Source organism: Aplidium turbinatum, chromosome 8 (genome assembly GCF_918807975.1).
Source record: "Aplidium turbinatum chromosome 8, kaAplTurb1.1, whole genome shotgun sequence".
NCBI lineage: Eukaryota > Metazoa > Chordata > Ascidiacea > Aplousobranchia > Polyclinidae > Aplidium > Aplidium turbinatum.
In genome coordinates, this window is record NC_137479.1 from 32,889,869 (window position 1) to 32,912,678 (window position 22,810).

At 39.9% G+C, this 22,810-nt stretch overlaps 1 protein-coding gene across 1 annotated transcript; it reads right to left on the reverse strand.

Annotated features, from left to right (window-relative positions):
* Positions 1 to 804: 804 nt before the first annotated feature.
* On the reverse strand, positions 805 to 22,810 carry LOC145775413 (alpha-(1,6)-fucosyltransferase-like). The gene is made up of 14 exons (XM_082586706.1): positions 22,647 to 22,810; positions 21,286 to 21,427; positions 21,039 to 21,155; positions 17,780 to 17,917; positions 16,406 to 16,524; positions 15,771 to 15,844; positions 15,515 to 15,674; positions 9,475 to 9,583; positions 6,207 to 6,438; positions 5,910 to 6,026; positions 4,797 to 4,938; positions 4,311 to 4,487; positions 4,055 to 4,202; positions 805 to 2,007 (listed from the first exon to the last, which is right to left on the reverse strand). The coding sequence occupies exons 1-14, from the start codon at positions 22,808 to 22,810 to the stop codon at positions 1,702 to 1,704; spliced, it is 2,145 nt and encodes a 714-aa protein (XP_082442832.1). The 3' UTR covers positions 805 to 1,701.

Sequence of the window (22,810 nt, forward strand, 5' to 3'; positions counted from 1 at the left end):
ATAATTACAGATGATGACATCGAGAGTGACAGCGCTGAGCATTAGTAATACTTGATCCATTTGCTTTCTTTACGCTAATTATGTCGAGAGTCTACATGACCACATCGCATAAACTCTTTATGCCTGCTCACTGCTCAGTTTACCCAAATATATATAGAAATTTACCGGTTTTTTTAATAAATAATACATTGCTATTGTACATTTTTAATTGTTTTGGCAACCATCTTGGATTGCCATATTGAATTTATAGGCTATCAGATAAGTTAACAATTCTGAGAATGGTCTCATTGACTTTACAGGGTATAAAAACCTAGATATAGCACCAAAACTACATGTTTTGGTCATATGATGACCTAGTTATGGTCAATTTACTATGTTATTTTAATGGTTTGGCGACCATCTTGGATTGCCATATTGAATTTATAAGCTATCAGATAATTTAACAATTCTGAGAATGGTCTCATTGACTTTACAGGATATAAAAACCTAGGTATAGCACCAAAACTACATGTTTTGGTCATACGATGACCTAGTTATGGTCAATTTACTGTTATTTTAATGGTTTGGCGGCCATCTTGGAAGCTATCTTGAAAATAACCACTTTCCAGAAGTTGGATCGCTTAAGATTTTGAATATGTCAATACTGACACCCAATACTAATCAAAACAGTTGAATAACCTTTGGTTGCAATTTTTTTGGGGTCAAACCATATATGCCCAGACCTATAGTTATTGCCTACCTACCATACTAAGCTATAAGAAAAACATCTGGAACAAAATCACATAACAAAATGATGACGTCATTCATGATGCAATACTGACGTCATATTTGAAGGAGTAATTATTATAGCATTGGTAACTTATTGTAACCAAAAAGGTAACACCAACAACAAATAAGCGACTACAATAAGAAAAAAAACAAGCAAAAATTAATATATGACGTCACAATGACGTCATTAATAACATAATTTTGTGTGATTTTTATCTCGTGTATTTTGTAGTGGCAGTCAGTCCAAATGTAACAAAATAACGTATCTAATTGCATAAAAATGCCGAGAAAAAAGCTCAAAATTGATTTGGGAAGAATCCCCGATTTGGGGGTGATCACGTGACCCAAAAAGTTGCGACACCCACTAAAATTGAAGTTAGATTCATTAACTACAAAAAAATGCAAAACAACAACGTGTAACACGTTTAGCCTAAAGGTACTCATTTTTGCCCCTAAGGGCCTGCACTAATTCCATTTATAGATATCTTGCATAGCTCTATGAGATGACCAACTGCGTCACTCATCATATCGTGGTTATAGATTGAGTGAGAAAAAGACGGAGTCGGAAATCATGGTTGCAGTTACTTAAAAAGGGCCCTAGTCTTGGTTGGAAACACGTCACTGTTAGCATTGCAATCGCTAAACACAACCACACAATGTAACATGACGGCAAATCTACGTGTGTATGAAGCACTAGCCAGAATGCGAGTAGGCATTCTTACAAAAATTTACTGATTTATTAAAATTGAAACAAAATAATTGACTTGACTTTCTTGTTGGATCCCTGAGAGAGCAACGTGATTGTGAGGTCACAATTAAGCAACCCGCAGTTATTTTTTCTGACCGGCACCCGAGCAATTGATGCGTGTTGTGTTGAGCGTCTTTACACACAGTGGAAATTCCTGATCTGGGGTTCTGCTCCACATGGTAGGGTTACAGTATTCCAGGGTACTCAGCAGGGATTAGAATCTTTTTGACTTTATGTGCGGGGAAACTTCCTTTCTTTCTCGTTCTTTCATTTCGACCAATTCTGGAAGCCCAGGAGAAATCATGGTAGCCAGGTGATGTAATTCGATCACCTACACTCATTGCTATTTCTCCATCTAGCGGATCATGTTCTTGTATTGCTTCGAACACTTGGCTGTGTCCTCCGAGGAAGTTATACATACTGTCAACAGAAACAGCATCGTAGGTTCGGTCTGCGTCGGCTTGCATCAGCTCGTATACAATCCTTCCCACCTGCGAGGAATGCCAAGTTAATCATCGACCACTGATCATAGAGCTGCTAGGTTTCAGTTTTGACTTTGCCGCATGATAGAAGAAGACTACTTTTTATCGCTGTCCTATGTTTAACTTACTTGTTGATGAGCTAGAGCAGGGGTGGACATCTACTCACCATCACGGACTGCATAAATAAGATTTTGAATGTAATACAGCTAACGTGATCAAAGCAGCTTAACTGAATTAGGCAATAAAACGTTAATTTTCATTAAATGACAAATTTAACATATTCTGCGTCTAGCGAGATAAGCTGACACGAAGTAGCCTAAATTATGTTTGTGGGAGTTTTTTGAACAGATTTAGCAAACAACATAGGTGATTGATCTAATTCTTGGCAAGCATAGTATTTTTTTTGAAAAATTGAAGCACATCTGGCACCACTTTACTCTGAGCACGCAGTTTCGCATTTTACATTTTCAAAAATCTTTTTTTTTCTACTTTTTTTTCAAGAGCATTAATTTTGCTCTGTCGCAACGTTTCAGTGGGTTCAGCTTTCTGTGGCAGGAATCTAAGAATTTTTCATCGTTAGGGGAAGGTCGAGTTAGTTGAGCCACTTTTTGCATTTTTGCAATTTTTTTTGATATGATTTGCTTTTATTTCTTCATTCACAGTGCTCTACCTTCTGCGTATATTGAACAATATTTGTAGGAAGTACAAGCCTTATCGAACGACGACAACCGGGTCCACAGGTGTTTAAAAACTAGTAACTTAGTCAAATGGCTCAACTAACACCAGTCTGTGGCTCAACTAACACCATACGGTAAGGGTTGGTTGAGCCACAGACTGGGGTTGGTTGAGCCTCATTTTGTTGTAACCCCCAAACCCCCCCCCCCCTTGGCTACGTCACTGATTTCATTAAAGCTTGACCAAGTTTATGTGTTTTTGATGAGTTTTGTGTAGTTCAAAGATGTTTATAAACAGACCTATCCAATGGCTGCAATCTATGTAAGGTGTGTGGAGGTATCATAATCATTATAACGCCTTTTTTTACACTGGCTCAACGAACACCGAAGGCAGTGGCTCCACTAACACCTTAACTATACCGCCATGAAAATGTTAAAACTACAGAAAAACTTCATGACACACTTTGCCGCTTTTTATTCAGAACGTAGCTTGTTTGGTAAGCTACCCAACAATTTAAATGAAAATGTCTCACTAACCAAGTATAAAAAGATATTATTGGACATAGCCTACTTCTATTTTCAAAATCTACTTTCCAAAGTCAAAACACAACTTTTTAATTGATTGAGTTTCGCTTTTAGCAGCATGATCGTTGGTTACTTCACAGTGTAGATTCTAACGGTAAATCAACAGCCTGCAGCCTCAAGCTAAACCAAAGATCCACATTTAAGAACCACTCACAGACTGCAACACCATTCGTCATAGCACATGACTAGGGAACTGTGTTCCGAAAGCTAGTGTAATTCGATATTGCCACCACGAACCCGCAGCATCAGGCTAATACAGATCGTTAGAATCTACACTGTAAAGTAAACAACTTTTTAACTTCAGCACCACATATAATATCAATCGTCAACTCAAACCAGACGCGAGAGCACGCGATGACAAACTTTAAGATCACGTGATGATAAAATGTGGTTACCTCACCACCACTTAAACCGGTTGCATAGCCGAGTGGTGAGAACCCTGGAACGGCAATCGAAAGGGCGCCGGTTCGACACCGCTCGAGCATGCGGCTGTGTCTGTGGCAGGACACTTAAAGGCATGCCTGAAGGTGGACACGAAGATTGGCTTCCTTGCCTTCCCGTCTACTTAATCTAAATCTTCAACCACCGGGTGTAAGCCTGGATACGACGACCTCACCACTTAAAAGAATTAAAAGGGGTGGATCAACTAACCCAGTGGCTCAACTAACCCGACCTTCCCCTGCCACATTTAGCCTATTTATCATGTAGGCTACTTCTGCTATTAAAGAAGAGATTGCCAAATCTTCCCTAAACTTTATACAAAAACAAAGACGTGCAACATCACACAGCGCTCTCACATTCGATGAATAGGTTCCGACAAAGAAGTCGCATTGAGACAAGAGCATGATGTCATTGATGATGTCGATCAAGCCGCTGTTGGTAAAGCGGAATCGAATTGTCCGATTAGCGGCGTGAGGATCGTGAATTATCGTGTAGTTCTTGTATCTGAAAGGAATCAAACTGTCACTCAAACCGAGGTATCGGTGGTTCCGCCTCCCAGTCTCATCGAGGGACTCGCAGAAGAGGAAATTGTGTTTCCTTCAGTATTCTTACTTTTTAAACTCCTCGATCACGTGAGGCTCATCGGTTGCTACGAAAAGCCGTCTGGTTGCCATGGTATTCGTCATCCTGTCGTGCCGGTCGAACCATTCACCGACGTGGCGCATGTATTCATCCACGCCGTGGTACTTCGCTTCTTTGACTAGTTTGTCCGTCCGACGTACGTGTACTCTGCAACGTCACAAGTATTTTCAACGGTCGTCAGACCACTAGGCATTCGACAACTCACCATGTACATTTCAGCCACCTACTGCCAAGTCAGCAAATGAGATTTTCATGGAGCATCCGACTTGCTTGGTAATCTCTTGCTGAACTGAATTTGCTGACTGGTGACATGCCAAGTTTCGGCTTGCTGCTCAGTTGTCACTTGCTCAACTGTCATTTGCTCAGTTCACAACGGCTGACTTGTGGGAGATTCATTTTCAATGACGTAGTTATCACATAATTATGACGTAACAAGAGGTCACACAATGTACGCACCCCGCAATAGGGTGCAGGAACCCAATCGCCCGTTTTGTTTCATCGACCATTTTGGACACTCGGTGCTTGAATCGCATCAAATGCTTCATGATCTGGCCGATCCACCAAACATTTGGGTCGTCATGGCAACCGCTCAATCGTTCTGAAAATGTCACTAATTGTTAAAAGGAAATGAAGAGAAACAAAGTTGCCCGTTATTTTTGACAAAATCTTTGTGAGGTGTTTTCGGATAAATAAAACAGTGAACACTACACTGCACAAATTTCACTGTTGTATGATCAGTCCGTCTGCAACAATGAAATGGCAGCAAATTGGCAGCAGTGGCCGAATGGTTAACGCGTTGGGCTCGCAGTCGAGAGCCTGCATGTTCGACTCCAGCCACTCGCACTTGCTGTTGTTTCGCTGGGCAAGAAACTTTACGATAATTGCCTCTACCCAATGATCGATTTCGAGTAATGAGTAGTACCAAATTTAAGTCATAAGTAGAGTAGACAACCGGAAACAGACATTGCCGTCGGCTGCAGCGTGGGTCAGGTGTACGTTGGAAGGCGTACACCGATGCATAGCGCTCAAGTCCGCTTTCCCGCAATGCAGGATAAAGATAATAAAACAAAACAAAAAACAAAAAAAAGAAAATGGGCAACGGAATAACTTTGAAAACGTGTTGGCTAAACATGAGTTTAGTTTGTAGGCTACATATTGGGTTTGGTGCTTTAAAAAAATATTTGTTCATTTGAAGAGGTGTCAACCAGGTTACCAACGTAAATGTTTCTTTTTTATCCTTTATCCTCGAACTGACAAAGCCTTGATAGGTTATTCCTGGTAATTTTGCATACTCGTAGAGGCTCTACAATGTAGAGGCTTTTGACGCGGGTTCGGTTACTAAGATTGACAGAGAGGACTTTCCGATTGTTGAAGTGTTGTTGCCAGGGAGTTATTCCATCCATTAGATGCCGCTCAATGGAGAGCAGTCCTTAGAATGTGTTGCTCAAGCGCACACTCTGAGAGTCGAACCAGTGCCACTTGATCTTGTAGCTTGTTCGTTCGCAAAGTCACGCACTCAACTCAATACCACAATTAAGCTTGAAATCCACACAAAGTATTTGCTATTACCAAGGATTCCTGAAGGAACGGTGCATGGGGCGAACAAAGTTGTGGGGGTGAAAGCGCCTCTGATGATCACCTTCACAACTCTGACGTCATCGGGAGTGGGGTTGTTTGTCTTTTCTCCTGGAGAGTAAATAGCTGGTAAAAAAAATCATTTTGACGCAATAATTGCGTTACGGAATATGACGGAATATAACCCAATGAACCCTAACCCGGATTTAATGGAGTTGTGGAAACTTTTACTGTTAAATTTTAATATTTTGCAATCAAATTATAAATTTCAAAGTTGTGACAATGTTGCACCTTTCCATTCAATTACGTTTGAAGTGTCCACTTGAGGGCACGTCGGAGCCACTGGCTTGAACACGTCATCCATGTTGACGTAGTTCATCTTAGAAAGGTCAAGGGTCAATGTCCGATTAGTTCCGAGCGCGATGAAGAAGCAAATCGCGTAGTGATGAAGCAGACATCCCAATCCACAATCGACCGCCAACTGACAGATCAACCTTCGCGCTGACTCGCAGTCTGCGGGATTCTAAATCGTGATTGACGCTTTCAATTAGAAACTTTTCTGCTCTTCCGCATTCACCAAAAAGACAAAGTAGCCTATACTGTACATTGATCTTGCATCAATTTGCTTTTTCAAGCTGTGCGTCTGTTAGGCTACTTAAACATAATAGTACAAGGACTTTTTATGTTTGTTCATTATAATTTCAGCGGAATTATGATCAGAGATGGGCGTGATCTTGATCTTGAAGATCACAAGTGATCTTGAAGATCAAGATCGTGATCTTGATCTTGATCTTGAAGATCACTATTTTTTTGGTGATCTTGATCTTGATCTAAGATCACTTTTTTTTGTGTGATCTTGATCTTGAAGAACAATAAGATCAAGATCACTTTAAAATTAAAGTTTACTTACAAGATAGAGGCATTTTTTTAGAACTCGTACTGTACAAAGCAGTTAGTGGCAACTACTAACATTAAGCCACTGTTGATATGATATGTGTCCAACAAAAGACGACTTAAAGTCTCCATCTGATCTGGTCAGTATTGCCATTTCAAAATTGAAAAAAAATCTCTGTGTTGGTCATAATAAAGAAGTCAACTTCCGTGTACTTCATGTTGACGTATAATAAAAATGATTTAACTTTGTTCACAATTTCCATGTGTTTATTTTAAAGAAATGTTTGCTTTCTTTGACTCAGTTTTAGATGTTTCAAAAGTCTAGAATGGCGGTGTTAAAAAATCTGGACTCTAGCCGACTTTGGTCATGTAAAGTGGTTTATTGCAGCAAATCAACCAGACCAAGACTTGTTTAGTGTCTGAGTATGGAGGGGTTTGTCTGACCGCAAACCTCTGAACTTTTTTGATAGCAGACAACAGTATCAAGGTTGCCAGATGGATAAATGGTGCAATAAACTTTGACATAATACAGTGAAAGTTAAAACTACTTAATAACACGAATCAAAACTCCCACATGAACCAGACAAAAATTTGGTAAAAAATGATGCAGTTCAAAGTTTATGTTTATTTATTTATTATAAATATAAAGTATCAAATTAATAGCAAATTTTGCGACTTTTTTAGTACTACTGTAATTAACCTCGGCCTTGGGTGTGACGTTGCGATTCTACGCAAACTACGTCAACAATTGATAGACCTAACATGACCGGATTTAGCTGATGGGGGGCCCGGGGCACTTTTAGATCGGGGAGTCCCGGTGCAAAACAATTTTTCGCGCCTGTGGTTTCGAAAAACCACCTCTACGTCTACAGTAGCATTAATCCAGCACTGCACAGCATTTTACAGAAAACTTTAAAAGCTGAAAGGAAAAAAAATAAAACAAAATCACATTTTTTCCAAGTAGGGGGGCCCTTCAAAAGTCGGGGAGCCCGAGGCACCTGCACCCTCTGCCCCCCCCCCTAAATCCGGGCCTGAGGCCTAATAGAAACAGTCACTAACTTATTACAATTCTTAGGCCAGCGATCGAGTAGTTGAAAGTGAAAGTTAGCAATAGCAACTATATACCTTTACCCAGGTTGCTTATAGTAATTATTTTTTGCAACAGTATTGATCAAAAACTTCATTTTTTTTTCAAGTACATAAAAAGTGATCTTGAAAGTGATCTTGATCTTTAAGATCACGATCTTGATCTTGATCTTCAAGATCACATAGTTTGGTGATCTTGATCTTGATCTTCAAGATCACCTATTTTTGGTGATCTTGATCTTGATCTTCAAGATCACCAATACTGGTGATCTTGCCCATCTCTGATTATGATCAACTACCACCCACAATGACGATGGTGGTTCAGCATCACCGCCCACAATGATGATGGGGGTTCAGCATCATCGCTCACAATGATGATGGTGGTTCAGCATCACCACCAACAATGACGATGGTGGTTCAGCATCACCGCCCACAATGATGATGGGGGTTCAGCATCATCGCTCACAATGATGATGGTGGTTCAGCATCACCACCAACAATGATTATGGTGGTTCAGCATCACCGCCCACAATGATGATGGTGGGTCAGCATCACCGCCCACAATGATGATGGGGGTTCAGCATCACCGCCCACAATGATGATGGTGATTCAGCGTCACCGCCCACAATGATGATGGTGGTTCAGCATCATCACCCAAAATGATGATGGTGGTTCAGCATCACCGCCCACAATGATGATGGTGGTTCAGCGTCACCGCCCACAATGATGATGGTGGGTCAGCATCACCGCCCACAATGATGATGGTGGTTCAGCATCACCGCCCACGATGATGATGGTGATTCAGCATCACCGCCCACAATGATGATGGTGGTTCAGCATCATCACCCACAATGATGATGGTGGTTCAGCATCACCGCCCACAATGATGATGGTGGTTCAGCGTCACCGCCCACAATGATGATGGTGGTTCAGCATCACCGCTCACAATGATGATGGGAGTTCAGCATCACCGCCCACAATGATAATGGTGGTTCAGCATCACCGCCCACAGTGATGATGGGGATTCAGCATCACCGCTCACAATGATGATGGGGGTTCAGCATCACCGCGCACAATGATGATGGGGGTTCAGCATCATCGCCCACAATGATGATGGTGGTGCAGCATCACCGCCGACAATCATGATGGTGGTTCAGCATCACCGCCCACAATGATGATGGTGGTTCAGCATCATCGCCCACAATGATGATGGTGGTTCAGCATCACCGCTCACAATGATGATGGTGGTTCAGCATCATTGCCCACAATGATGATGGTGATTCAGCATCACCGCTCACAATGATGAACATGGTCCATTCAGAACTCAATAGGTGTTTGGCACTAAAGCTGTCGGTACAATGGGAGCCACGAGATTCCGTCAAAAGAGTTTTAAGTCGCTCAGATTCTCTACGAGTAACAGATGTCCGGTTTCAGTTGGTTTCCAAACCTCTTGAAATAAAGAACCTTGCGTTTCAGTTGAACAATAAATTTGGTTCAGGACAAACAAACAGTGACACAATGGCAGCTTCTAAGCTTGAACACCTAAGAAACACAGTTATGACGTCACTTCAAACATCACCTGCAAATCATGAATTCTCTTTGCTACAATTTCTTGTAAGGTTTTTAGTTCTTTCTTGCTTTCACTCTCATGTTCTTTTACAAACACTTTAAGTTCGGCGACGACTTCTCTGAAACGGAAAGTTTGTTGAGCTTCATGTCATTGTTTCTCGGGAAGACTCACACGATGCCAGAGTTGGGTAGGTTGCATACTTTTCAGTTCTATTACATTACGATTACACCATCAAAATTTTTGATTACATTTCAATTCCATTGTTCTGAACTTTTTAAATTACAATATTATACCATAATAACATGAAAATAGGCATACAAAGCCGAGCTACTTATGCCATACTATGCCTATGGTTTAACAAGACAAACTCTTTACCGAAGCTCTAACATGAAAATAAACTAAAAATTACAAACGTTTTCGGCCATACTCATGTTACCCCTTTTCAAGTAACCAACTGACTGACGTTCTTCATAATTTGAAATTACAGATCTAATCTACACACACAAAATCGAAAAAAGAAACGCATAAGAATGAAACGGCAAGGCAGAGGAACTTTTTAACTTTTTAAATTACAATATTATACCATAATAACATGAAAATAGGCATACAAAGCCGAGCTACTTATGCCATACTATGCCTATGGTTTAACAAGACAAACTCTTTACCGAAGCTCTAACATGAAAATAAACTAAAAATTACAAACGTTTTCGGCCATACTCATGCTACCCCTTTTCAAGTAACCAACTGACTGACGTTCTTCATAATTTGAAATTACAGATTTGATCTACATACACAAAATCGAAAAAAGAAACGCATAAGAATGAAACGGCAAGGCAGAGGAGCGGCAAAATCACATGACGCCTAATTGCTTAAGAAGAAACACAATTCGATGACGCAAAACTATGTGAACATTTAGCAGATAGGAGGGGCCTGCGGCAAACAACTGCCTATTGAGGCGAAGATTGCCTATTGAGGCAAATTTTTAAAAAATCAAGACACCGAATCTTAGCACATCGAAGAATCCTCAAGAAATATTTCAAGTTTTATTAAAATAAAAGTTGAAAGAAACGCGACGAGAGCTTCGCATTTCAGAGCGAAAGTATGAGGAACGCAAAAGATAAATCTTGAATATTCTCACTCTCCGTGAAAAAAACAATTTTAATTTGTGTGCTCACACAACAGGTCAAAAGATTAGCGATTGAAACCATCAAGACGCACCAGCGAAAGCTTACCAACTTGTGGAGAAGGCAAAGAGTCAAAAGCCCTAAGTATATAATTAATCATATATACAATATCATAAATCAAATATAGTTATTACTATCTGAAACCTTAACAGCCTGTTTTACCTTTAACAGGTCATCAGAAGGACGATCTGATACCAAAGTCAATACCAACGTCAATACCAAAGTTCATCCCATTATTTCTAAAGAAAAGTCCGTTGTGTATTATGTGAGAAAGTACTTCAAAAAATTAGATGAAAACGTAACACGGAAATTAATTCCTTCTGGGAGCAGCCCAGGTTAGCTTTACGGTTTTAATCAAAGTTCATAAAGAAGATAATCCCGCTCGTCCTGTGGTTTCTACCCTTGAATACTGTTTGGCAAAATTTTTGGGCTCTATTTATTATCAAACCATATTATAGGCTACCGAATAATTACATGCTCAATTCTACTAACAATTTTTTGGAAAAACTCAATAATTTTCAATGTGGTACGAATCAATTAATGATGAATTTCGATGTAAAATCATTATTCACCAATGTTCCTTTAAATGAAACTATTGACATTATCGCCAATTGTATTTTTTCTCAAGACCAACCCAATCATCCGCCCATCAACAAAGACATTTCTATTAAACTCATGCATATAGCCACCGAAGGTATGTTTGTTTATAAAAGAAAATTACAGCTTCGGTAGAGAGTTTGTCTTGTTGAACCATAGGCATACGAAGCCGAGCAACGTCATCAAGTTTAACATATTAAAGATTATTATATTTACAAAAAACACAAAACTACGCAACAAATTAAATATCGAACGTTTTCGACATCACACGATGTCCTCTTCAGTAATAACATATATACAATTTTTACTACATCTGAATAAAATACAATGGTTATCTTCTTCTTCGTTTGAACCTTCTTCGCCACTCCAAGGGTCGAGGGGCTCTGCCTTTTACCACCCTTGGGCAGTGGCGGCGACGCGGTCTAGATGTTTGGGCAGGTGTCGAGCAGCCATTCAATTGATTTGTCATCCAGTTCACGCAGACCACGCACACCATTTGGCGCATGGTAGATGGCGCAGTTACAGATGGTGTGGTCTACGGTTTGTTCCTCCTTGCCACACTCACAAATCGCGGATGGAGCCATCCCCCATTTGTGCATGTTCGAGCGGAATAGTCCGACGCCAGTACGCAGGCGGTTGAGCCGCACCCAGGCCTTCCTTGGCAAATGCATTCCGGTTGGGTGGTTGCTGGTGTCGGAGATGAAACTTTGGAGTCTTGAGGAGTTCTTCTTCCACTCCGAGCTCCATTGATGGTCTGCCCAGGTAGCCGCACTGATGGATTGGTCTTCAGCAGTTTTCATCAGGAGTTGTGCGGCACGTACAAATGGGTGTCTCGATTTCAGTCGCTGAGGTTTCTCGTTCACAGACTCATAGAGACTTGAGTAGAGCAAGTGGTTGGGGTTCGTAGCGCGACGAGAAAGAGACAGGATAGCTTCTTCGCGACGAAGCTCAGCTGGTTGGATGCCTGCAAGGACAGGGAGATTTTCCGATGGTGTAGGTCGCAGGCATCCTGTCACGATACGCAAGGCGTCATTTATGGCAGTGTCAATTTGATGGCAGTGGGCACTGCGACTCCAGACAGGTGCACAGTATTCTGCTGGAGCGTGAACTAGCGCGATGGTGGCAATGCGCAGGGTATCGACTCCGGCTCCCCAGCCTGAGCCGGCCAGACGCCTTAGCAAAGCTGTGCGTGTTGAGATCTTTTTGCGTAGTGACTCCAAACGTTGACGGTAAGTGAGCGACCTGTCCAGGACTACCCCTAGATATTTAGGGTTTGGGCAGAAGGGCAGGGTTTTCCATCGGTGTTGATCTTGAGCTCACGCTTCGCTTCCCGGTTGTTTAAGTGGAAGGCTGTCGTCACTGTTTTGGTTTCGCTGAGCTTCAGTCTCCATCTCAGGAGGTATGCCGAAAGTGTCGACATGTCCTGGTTTAGAGTCTCTTCCAATGTATCCCATTGATTCGACAAGTGTAAAATGGCCAAATCATCGGCGTAGGCGTATTTTGCGGATACCGTGATTGGCAAGTCGTGGATGTAGATGTTAAACAGAAGGGGGGCCAGGACAGATCCCTGAGGGACGCCATTTTTAAGGCGTCGTAACCTGCTTGGTTTACCACTTCCGGTGGTGGTTATAACAATGGTTATTATAACTATAAACAGGAAAAAACAAAAACTGCACAGTACTTCTGACTAGCTCAAACTCAACGATATAGGCTCTGCGAGAATCAAAGGTAACTGCATGAAAGGTGTTGAACAGATCGATGTGGTAGAAAGGCAAGGTGCGAAAAAACTAATTTTAAAATACAGAGAGCAAGAAAGATGAGCTGCAAGCCTACAATTGTCTGTTCAAAGGTGGATTGTTACGTTTTATGTACAAGGCTTCTGAGATTTTAGTTTGATACTCAGACCTGCCTCTGGACATGATCTCAAATTGTTTTATAGAAACGTTGTTTTTGCATACTGTACACGAGAAAATGTGATCTTTAATTGCGCTTTTCTGTATGGAATTCAAATTTAAGTGTTCCCCAGCTCTAGTCGATAAATGTCTTGTTGACATACCGATGTATGTCAGGCTTGCATCACGCAAACAACTGAATTTATAAACGACATTAGAACATAGAGCAAAGAGTGTAGGTGACTTAATGACTTAAGTTGGAAATATCTGCCTACTTTGAACGTTCTATATAAAGATCACATTTTCTCGTGTACAGTATGCAAAAACAACGTTTCTATAAAACAGTTTGAGATCATGTCCAGAGGCAGGTCTGAGTATTAAACTAAAATCTCAGAAGCCTTGTACATAAAACGTAACAATCTACCTTTGAACAGACAATTGTAGGCTTGCAGCTCATCTTTCTTGCTCTCTGTATTTTAAAATTAGTTTTTTCGCACCTTGCTTTTCAACCACATCATGTGATCTGTTCAACACCTTTCATGCAGTTACCTTTGATTTTCGCAGAGCCTATCGTTGAGTTTGAGCTAGTCAGAAGTACTGTGCAGTTTTTGTTTTTTCCTGTTTATAGTTATAATAACCATTGTACTTTATTCAGATGTAGTAAAAATTGTATATATGTTATTCCTGAAGAGGACATCGTGTGATGTCGAAAACGTTCGATATTTAATTGTTGCGTAGTTTTGTGTTTTTTGTAAATATAGTAATCTTTAATATGTTAAACTTGATAACGTTGCTCGGCTTCGTATGCCTATGGTTCAAAAGAAAATTATATAAACAAATTGATGGTGTGGCAATGGGCTCGCCTCTGGGTCCAACCCTAACCAATTTATTTTTGGCGCATGTAGAGAATAAAATCTTTGCTGAAACTGATGTGAATGTTACTTACGTTATGTTGACGACATTTTTGCTGTATTCGATAATGAGAATTCTTGTACGCAGTTTCTTAACATACTAAACTCGCAATATCCCAATATAACCTTTACAGTAGAAAAACCCAATCAAACCATCCCCTTTCTTGATGTCAAAATCAAAATTAATAGCAACAAACTTGATACTTGGGTTTGGCGAAAACCAACCAATACTGACCTCCTACTGAATTTCAACGCTATATGCTCTTCCAACTATCAGTCTGGATTGATTAAGTGCCTGCTGCGAGCACGAGACATTTGCTCCAGTTCTGATCGTTTTAATAATGAAGTCAATCGATTACGTTCTTATTTTAATGCTAAAACCGATCTCTAGTGTTTTTTAATAAAGTGCTGAGAGGGTTTTTTGGATTCAGGTTTTAATGACTCTCAGACGGAGGAACGTGAACGCGAATTAAAAAACTTTCTCACTGTTCCTTAGCATCCAAACGTTTTGTCAGCAATATGTCAAGTTTTATCAAAATGAAGTTCAACACTGATATTATTCTCGTGTATAAAACATTTAAAATTGGTTATTATTTTCAGCTTAAATTTGAAACTCCCTCCTTTCTGTGTTCAAATGTCGTGTACAAGTTCACTTGTTCGCGCGACTCGGACTGTACATCATTATGTACACTGGTATGTCAACGCGATACTTGGCTCAAGAGTGAGGAAGCATTAATTGAATTTAACTGCTTTCAACAGAAATAGTGACATTAAAGATCATATACTCGATTGCCAAACTTGTTCAAACAATAAACCATCCCTGGAGTCTTTTAGAATTGTAGTAAATGCTTCACCGAATTTGATTCAACAATCCACTAGGCCTTGCTCATAAAATCTTGCAATCCTCGCCTCAATAGGCAGCTGTTTGCCGCAGGCGCCTCCTATCTGCTAAATGTCTTCACATAATTTTGCGTCATTGATTTGTGTTTCTTCTTGCACAATTAAGCGTCATGTGATTTTGCCTCTCCTTTGCCTTGCCGTTTCATTCTTATGCGTTTCTTTTTTTAATTTTGTGTATGTAGATCAAATCTGTAATTTCAATTTAAAAAGAACATCAGTCAGTTGGTTACTTGAAAAGGGCTAACATGAGTATGGCCGAAAACGTTTGTAATTTTTAGTTTATTTTCATGTTATTATGTTAAATGCCGTCTAGTTGTTAGGTTTTATTTGCCTATGGTTAAAAAAATCATATCTCTACCAAAATTGTACAATCATAGCCTAAGTTACTGTAACTACAATTACCAAACAACAAAAAGCATTAATTACAATTATACTTACAATTACATGAAAACGTGTAAGTGATTACTTTCGATTACAATTACGATCGATTCATCTCTGCACTAATTGAATTTATGACGTCATATTCATTTGTAATATCCACTGAGCAAACATTTCCCTCAGTTACCGTTGCAGAAAAAGTAAATTTTTGGAGTTCTTCTTTCGGTCAATTGACGTTTGATTCACATCCTCAACAAGCTCTTGAATCAATTCCTGCATCTGCAGGGACTTTCCCTCGACCTTTCTAGCGAATTGTCCAACTCGTGCCATGTTGTGATCAATATAATCTGAAATCAAATTGCCAGTTTGAGACCAAAATAATTCACCAAATAATCACTTGACCTTTTTCTGTTCAAGCTACTTGACTTTTGACCTTACGATACCTGAAGCGATTGGAGTACTTGGTGATTGCGCAATTAGAGACTCATTGCTGACGTCAGAGTAGGAAGCCAATTTACTGAAACAAATGATTTTCCTTCAGCTTTATAGTATCATGAAACACTTTCAAAGCTATATGTTGGACTGTTGGTCAATGAACTCCGTTTAAAATAACAGGTAGAGTATGTGCGACTTATACACCTATACAATATACAGACCTTGCCAACGTGGAAACCCATGAAAGACTAACAAGTGTAGGATAATGTAATTTTGATTGCAAACTCTAAGTCTAGGGCCTACGCTAAACGTAGCCTACAAATTTTCTCCCTAAAATGACCATTAAATGTTAAATCACTACAAAACTCTGAGTTTCACTCCCAAAACAAAAAATGACTAAATTTCTCAGTGCAACAGTGTTGCCAGATAGTGTTTGGATTTATAGCACATGTTCCAAGATGTGGTACATTATTTGAAAGGTGACACTGACAGTGGAACAAAAGTAGTTTCAAATCACATAACATATACATAATAATAACATAATAAAAACAAATAACATACAAACAAGAACTTAATTTATCAATTACTAATCAGGCTAGCAACTTTTACGATCGACTTTGACTGCTCACAAGCGTAAGCATACGTCGGCAAGGTCTGTGTATATGGGTCACCATGAGACAGAAATATCATATGCCACCTTGTATTGTTGGTGTGTGGTTCACTCAGGATAGAACACACTCCTTTTATTGCATCTGTCGTGCTCTTGATAAGTGCGACCAAAACATTGTTTCATGTGCAGCTTTCTTGTAGTCGGACTTTGGTTGAAAGTTTGACTTTAGATTCCATTTACAGGTTAAAAGTTATTTTTAAAGGTTTTATGTAAAACAATGGAACCGCTTTTTGCCGATCGAAGACCTGAGTTCAAAGTCTAGTTAAATCACATTTTGTGGAAATAGTTATCACCATCACAGATGATGACGGCGGTCAATGACTGTCCTCGCGCAAAATTTGAACGACTTAATTTCGCTATAACATATTTTTCTGGTGCTTGCATAGAAATAAAAATTTGAACAACATAGAAAATAAATTTAACTCAAAAGTCGTATTTTGTGAAGTAGTTCTTGAACTCAGGTCTTTAATTGATTGACAACAAGGTAGTGAAGCTCACAGTTACGAACAATTGCGGTAACTGCAGAGGTGGGCATCCGCTACTTTGAAAGTAGCCCGCTATCTCTACTCAGACCAAAAGTTATGCGCGCCACCGCTACTTCTACGCGCTACTTTTGTCTTAAACCGACAGTGAAAATCTCTATTTAAGTACATTGTGAAGCAGACATGTAGCATGCATGAGTCGGACTGAGTTTTTGAGCATTTAGGAGCCGGAGTCTCATTTTTTGGCCGGAGTAGAGTTGGAGTTTGATTTTTTTGCCATTTGATATATTTAACATGCAAGTGCTGGCGCAGTGGTCATTTTTGTGCACTTTTGATTTTATTTTTTAAGTAGTAGCCTATTTTTAATTTATTTAAGAATATGCTTCTTTTCATGACAAGGGATAAGAACGGCATAAATGTTAGACGTAGACAGCAATAAAAAATATGGTTTATATTTTGTTTTTTGAGGATGGTAGTTTGGAGTAATATTTCCAAAATATTGGGTGCAGGAGTGGATTGTGAGTCGTAGACTTCGGAGTCGAAGTGCAGCAAGAGTCCAGAAAACATAACTACGTGCACCTTTGTAGTCAAGTCAAAATGGCTTAGAAAACGAATGATCATGCTTTAGTCCACATTTGTTTACTTTGCCATTTCCATGTCGTTATATAAAACAAGCTCCAGGTGAATCTTATGTCTCAGTGTTTTCATAACAAATGTCTAAAAGTTTTTCTTTTCTTTTTTTTGCTCTATAAATTGGAAATTTGAAAAGTAGCAGATGTACGACTGAAGCAAATGTAGTGCCCACTGATTAGCACTGATCCGTGCTGCCCACCTCTGGATAGCTGCAAGTTTATGTTGTTCATACCTCGTGATTTGTTCTTGGAAATAGAAGGAACACAACACCATAAATAAAACAAGAAGAAGAATCACTGGCAATTTCCGCCATGTCATCTTGCGTCCAAAGCTCATTGGGATTGATGAATAAATTTGTATTTTTCAACACCTGCAAAGACATCGAATGAAATCGAAATATGGAAACTCACACAATAAAACCCGCCAAAACAAAAGTTTGATTTGTGAAGTGTTGGATTTATTTCGGGGTAAGAGGAAAATCCACCGTAGATCAGGTCACACTCAAGACCGAAGACATCGAGGATTACTGTGAGGCAAAAAAAAAGACCAGTACTGTCTTTTTAGATAGTACAGCTGCATACGACACCGTATGGCATCGCGGCCTTACTTCCAAGCTGCTTCGCCTGCTTCCAGACCGACATATGGTCCATATGATCATGAAACTTGTCAGAAATCGACGCTTCACCCGTACCATGTTAGAAAACCTACAAGACACATTGAGCCAGGACATAATTATCTTCTCAGCTTATCTCCAGAAATGGCGACTGAAACTCAGCGAAACCAAAACTGTGGAAGAAGCTTTCCATCTACTTAACCGCGAAACTGATCGTCAGCTGAATGTCCTGAACAACGGAAAATCACTGTCTTTCTGCTCCGTACCAAACTACCTTGAGGTGACATTAGACAAATCGCTCATGCCCCTCCACCATTTGGTGTCGCTGTGCATGAAATTCACATCGCGTGCTGCGCTGCTTAAGAGTTTGGCAGGCTCCAGTTGGGGGGCGAGGGCTGACACTTTTCGTATAGCAGCCCTTGCTCTTGTCTACTCTTCAGAAAAGTACTATGCACCTGTTTGGTGCTGCAGTGCTCATTGCCACAGCGCGCAGTGAGCAGGTGTCTGCGTCCCACACTATTGGACAATCTTCCCAATCTTGATGGCATGCAACCAGCTGAGCTTCGTCGCGAAAAAGCCACTCTGTCCCTCGGTCTATGGGCATTGGAGCCCAACCATCTTCTCCATTCCAAATCTCTGCTTCTCCAAAAGAGCTTCCCCGTCGACTGAAATCAAGACACCGATTCGTGCCAGCTGCTCAACGTTTGATTAAAGAAACTGATGAACAAAACATCTCTACGGCTAATTGGACGGACCATAAATGTAACTCTCAATGAAATTTCGACACCACCAGGCTCCTTTCGTTCATCCCTATGCCGACACCCGTCCCACCGTCCCACCACTCGGCCCCAGAAGCTCACACGACGACGACGACTCAGTTTTCAGTTCAGTGTCCCATCTCCCAATCAAGCATATGATAGTAATTCGTTGCGTGATAGTTCAGCTTTGGAAAAATTATTTTTCTAATATTCTTGGAAGGCATGTCACACGTCTTTTCTATGGTATCCAGACAACTGCCCCCCGGAAAATTGCCCCCGGATAATGAATAGCCTACCAAGACAATAATAAAATTTAAGCATGACTTGGTGAATAGGGTGGATCGTTTTTCAACTTTTTTTCTTAATCGCTTATTAATAGTGCGAAAAAGTTGTGCACTGACATTGTAAGCACAACACAAAAAAAATATACAAAATGTTTAATATCTTGGGATGCCCCAAAGATGTTGAAATATTGGAAAACGTGAAAAATTTCCAAAAATTTTATTTTTTGTTTTAGTTTTTAATCCCTTGTTAAGAGCGCGGAAAAGCTGTGCACTGACATTGCAAGCACAACACAAAAAAAATTTCAAACTTTTTTTTTATGTTGTTATATTGAAGTTTCATCAGCATACCTCAGGTTAGACAGGCGTGGTTGCGTCTCAACCATGCAACAATGGGAATGGTTTTTTATCTACCAGTGAACGTGGTGCTGAGGAACAGACCGCAGACCACATCACCAATGACTGTCCATCTTCAAGCCACCTAACGGAGTGGAAGGTCTGCGAGTCATGGATGATGAAACCAAAGACTGGCTGCTCTCTAGTAGCCTTCCAGTGTAGTTCGGAAACATCATGAATCTGGGGTGGTCAAAGAATAGACCCTCGACCCCAGAGGCTCACACGACGACGACAAATGAGCTATTCTTTCCACAAACTTTTCACGTGTATAAGAAAGATACAATTGCGGCAATGCCAAACCATCGCATTCCAAACCATCGTATTCCAAACCATCGCATTCCAAACCATCGCATTCCAAACCATCGCATTCCAAAACAACTGATGTTTGGAAAACTTAGAACCGGCAGACGCCGACTGGGTGGTCAAGGAGAACGTAACTAAAGTGTATAATCATTACATATTATATTGAATAGAAAAAGGACGATTTTTCGCAACCAGCAGTATACTAACAACCCTTATAACTTCATTTTTGAGGCCCAATTACTTTTCTATCCAGTAGGCTATTGATTTCATGTCTTACTGCCCTTAAACAGAGAATGCGTAGGTAGGCTAATAAGTTATTTGTTTATCTAGTTTGTTGACCAAAAAGGAAGTTTGCCTTTTTTAGATCTACAAGTATTTCTACAATACCTTACTCAAATTTGTTTTTACTTTTTAAGGAATTCCTTTAGCTTATTGATTATATTCTTCTATCCTGCACATTGAATGGCCTTTGCCCTTTCAAATGTATTCAAATTGCTATGCCACCCTCTTCTTAATTCCATGAACTGGTAAATTCGTCCAACACTTTATAGTTTGCTAGGTTGTTAGGAACAAAAACTTAAGCTGAATGAGGAAAAGGACATTTTGCCTCTTTACGACCATTGTTTTCTGTAATTGTGATTAATTTTTACATTAACATTGGGATCTGGACAATTGGTTTTCATTTTGACTTTCTGACATTGCACAAACGTATAAGCTTACTATAGCTCACGACGTCGAGTTTAGTGAAATCTTATGATAAAAGGCCACTGCATTGCTTTGCCTTCGGGCGTAAACGATCTGTCGATCGAACACAGAGGAGCAGTGCCGGGTTCACCACCAGACTGGCAAGGCTGAAGCCTAGGGTCTTAAGAGTTAGGGGGCCTGAAAGTTTGAGATATAGCCTACTACGCATGTTAACAAACGTTTAAAATATATTTGAAGAAATTTTTACTTGGTAACAAGGCGAAATTTTTCGAAACCTAAACCAGTTCTAAAAAACATAGTTATTCATAAATAGGTCGCAATGCAATTTTCTAGTCCTCAAGAAAAGCAGTTATAAAAGTTACACAAATGCCTTTCTTTATTGCTAATCTGACTGCATCTAAACAAAAAATTGAACAAGGCGTTCAACTAAGTTACTGATGGAAGAATACCCAGCCACGACAGCCACTTTACAGTATCTGTTCCAGATCTGGTTAACATCCGGTCGTATCCGTAACTGATCTGGTAAAGACCGGGATTAGATGAAATGGCTGTCTGGGAGAAGATGTTGACATGAAACTTACTGATGAACTTTCACACTTTCGCATGTGGCCTATGTGAGACGAAACCATCATAGGCCCCACCCCACAGGAGAGCACGTTTGGTCTTGTTCTGTCATACGGACCTTTATGAAATGCTTGATGGTTACCAGCTGGTCAGGAGAAATGTCCTTTTCAAGACTTAAAATAAGTGCAAATGAATTAAGGTCCACAACGTCTCGACAGGTTGTCTGGCAATGTCTGCACTGGGTATTCTGTGTAGCGCGCCTGGAGGCAAATAAATTGTGAAGAAATTGGATGGTTTTTCTGCGAGGAAGACTAGAAATTTTTTTTAGTCAATCTAAGTATTTTTGTCATAAAAGTTTGTTTTATGTGTTTTAAACCAGACTATTTGGTGAGAACGTAGCCTGTAAGTCTTTGGGAGCATCTATGCCAGTGGTTCCCAACCTTTTTAGACTTACGGCACTTTACGAAAGAGAAAAGTATTTTGCGGTATCCCATAATTGCCCAACAATATTTTACCTCAAATGTAGCAGAATGGCAGATTGTTGCAACAAATCTAAACCATTTCATACAGGATCTGGAAGAACGGGATTTCCAACTAGGCTACCCTGCCAAGAGAAGGGTGCGTAAAGACAAAGTGCTGCCTACACTAGTTCTCAAATTTCAAGCAGAAATGCCACTTCATAGTAGTGGTCGCGGAATCTTGTCTATTCAAAATTAGTTAAAAATCTAATATTAAGCAAAGGTAAAAACAATTCGCAGCCAACTCATCTTGCAATGACATTAGTAAACTTATTTGATCCAAAATGAAACTATAGGCTTGAAAAAAAAAATTGAGAAACTTTTGAAACTAAAAAAATTCGGAAAATCAAAACTACGCTATAAGGAATACAAAATATTATGTGCTAAATTTCTTCCTGGTTATAAGATTGATTGAAGTGATCAAAAATTGCTTAGAGTTAAGTTTGAAATAATTTTTGATGCGCAAGTTTAAGGCCACTATTATTGTAAAATAACATCTCAATTTAAATTTGAACATATGACAACACTCAAATTGAACCCACTCTCTTCTTGGCAGGTAGTTGGACATCCCATAGGCTATTTCTAGAAAACTCTGCTTTTATACTAAAGATTTTAAAAATCGTATTCATAACTTCTCTGTTTGACTCTCAGTTCTAATGCAGTGTGGAGAAAAATAGGTAAGTTTCATTGTTGTGGATGTGCCCTTGGGAAAGGCAATATACCGCCTTCATAGTAGGGTGGATCGTTTTTGACTTTTTTTTGAAATTTAAAAACGGCTAGTCATAAAAAGTGGCACATGCATAAAAAAGTTACGTTTGCAAAATTTCATCAGTTTAGGGGTGCATCTTCTGCCCCCGCAGGAGGGTCAAACTTTCAATTTTTTGAAAAAAAGCAAGGAATCTTGTTTTCGACTGGAACCGAGGAATTTTTTTTCCTTGATTGTGATATTGCTTTAATGTACCCATCTCTTTCAATGCTGTCCACAACATGTGATGAGGCATCTGTCACGAGTTTAATGGCTCTTCCAACGGCTTGTGTGTGGCAGGGAAACATAAAAGACAAATGTTGCGGAGGCATCTTTGTTTTGATGTGCTCTTTTATCACATTGTTGTCAACACCACGCAT

Excerpts from the sequence above, each read along its gene's own strand:
- LOC145775413 (XM_082586706.1), bottom strand. The coding sequence starts at position 22,810 with ATGCGTGGTGTTGACAACAATGTGATAAAAGAGCACATCAAAACAAAG. Across the intron at positions 21,156-21,285 it reads CCATCAAGCATTTCATAAAG|ACAGCCATTTCATCTAATCC; the intron begins GTCCGTATGACA and ends ATCTTCTCCCAG. Across the intron at positions 4,203-4,310 it reads GTGATCGAGGAGTTTAAAAA|ATACAAGAACTACACGATAA; the intron begins GTAAGAATACTG and ends GATTCCTTTCAG.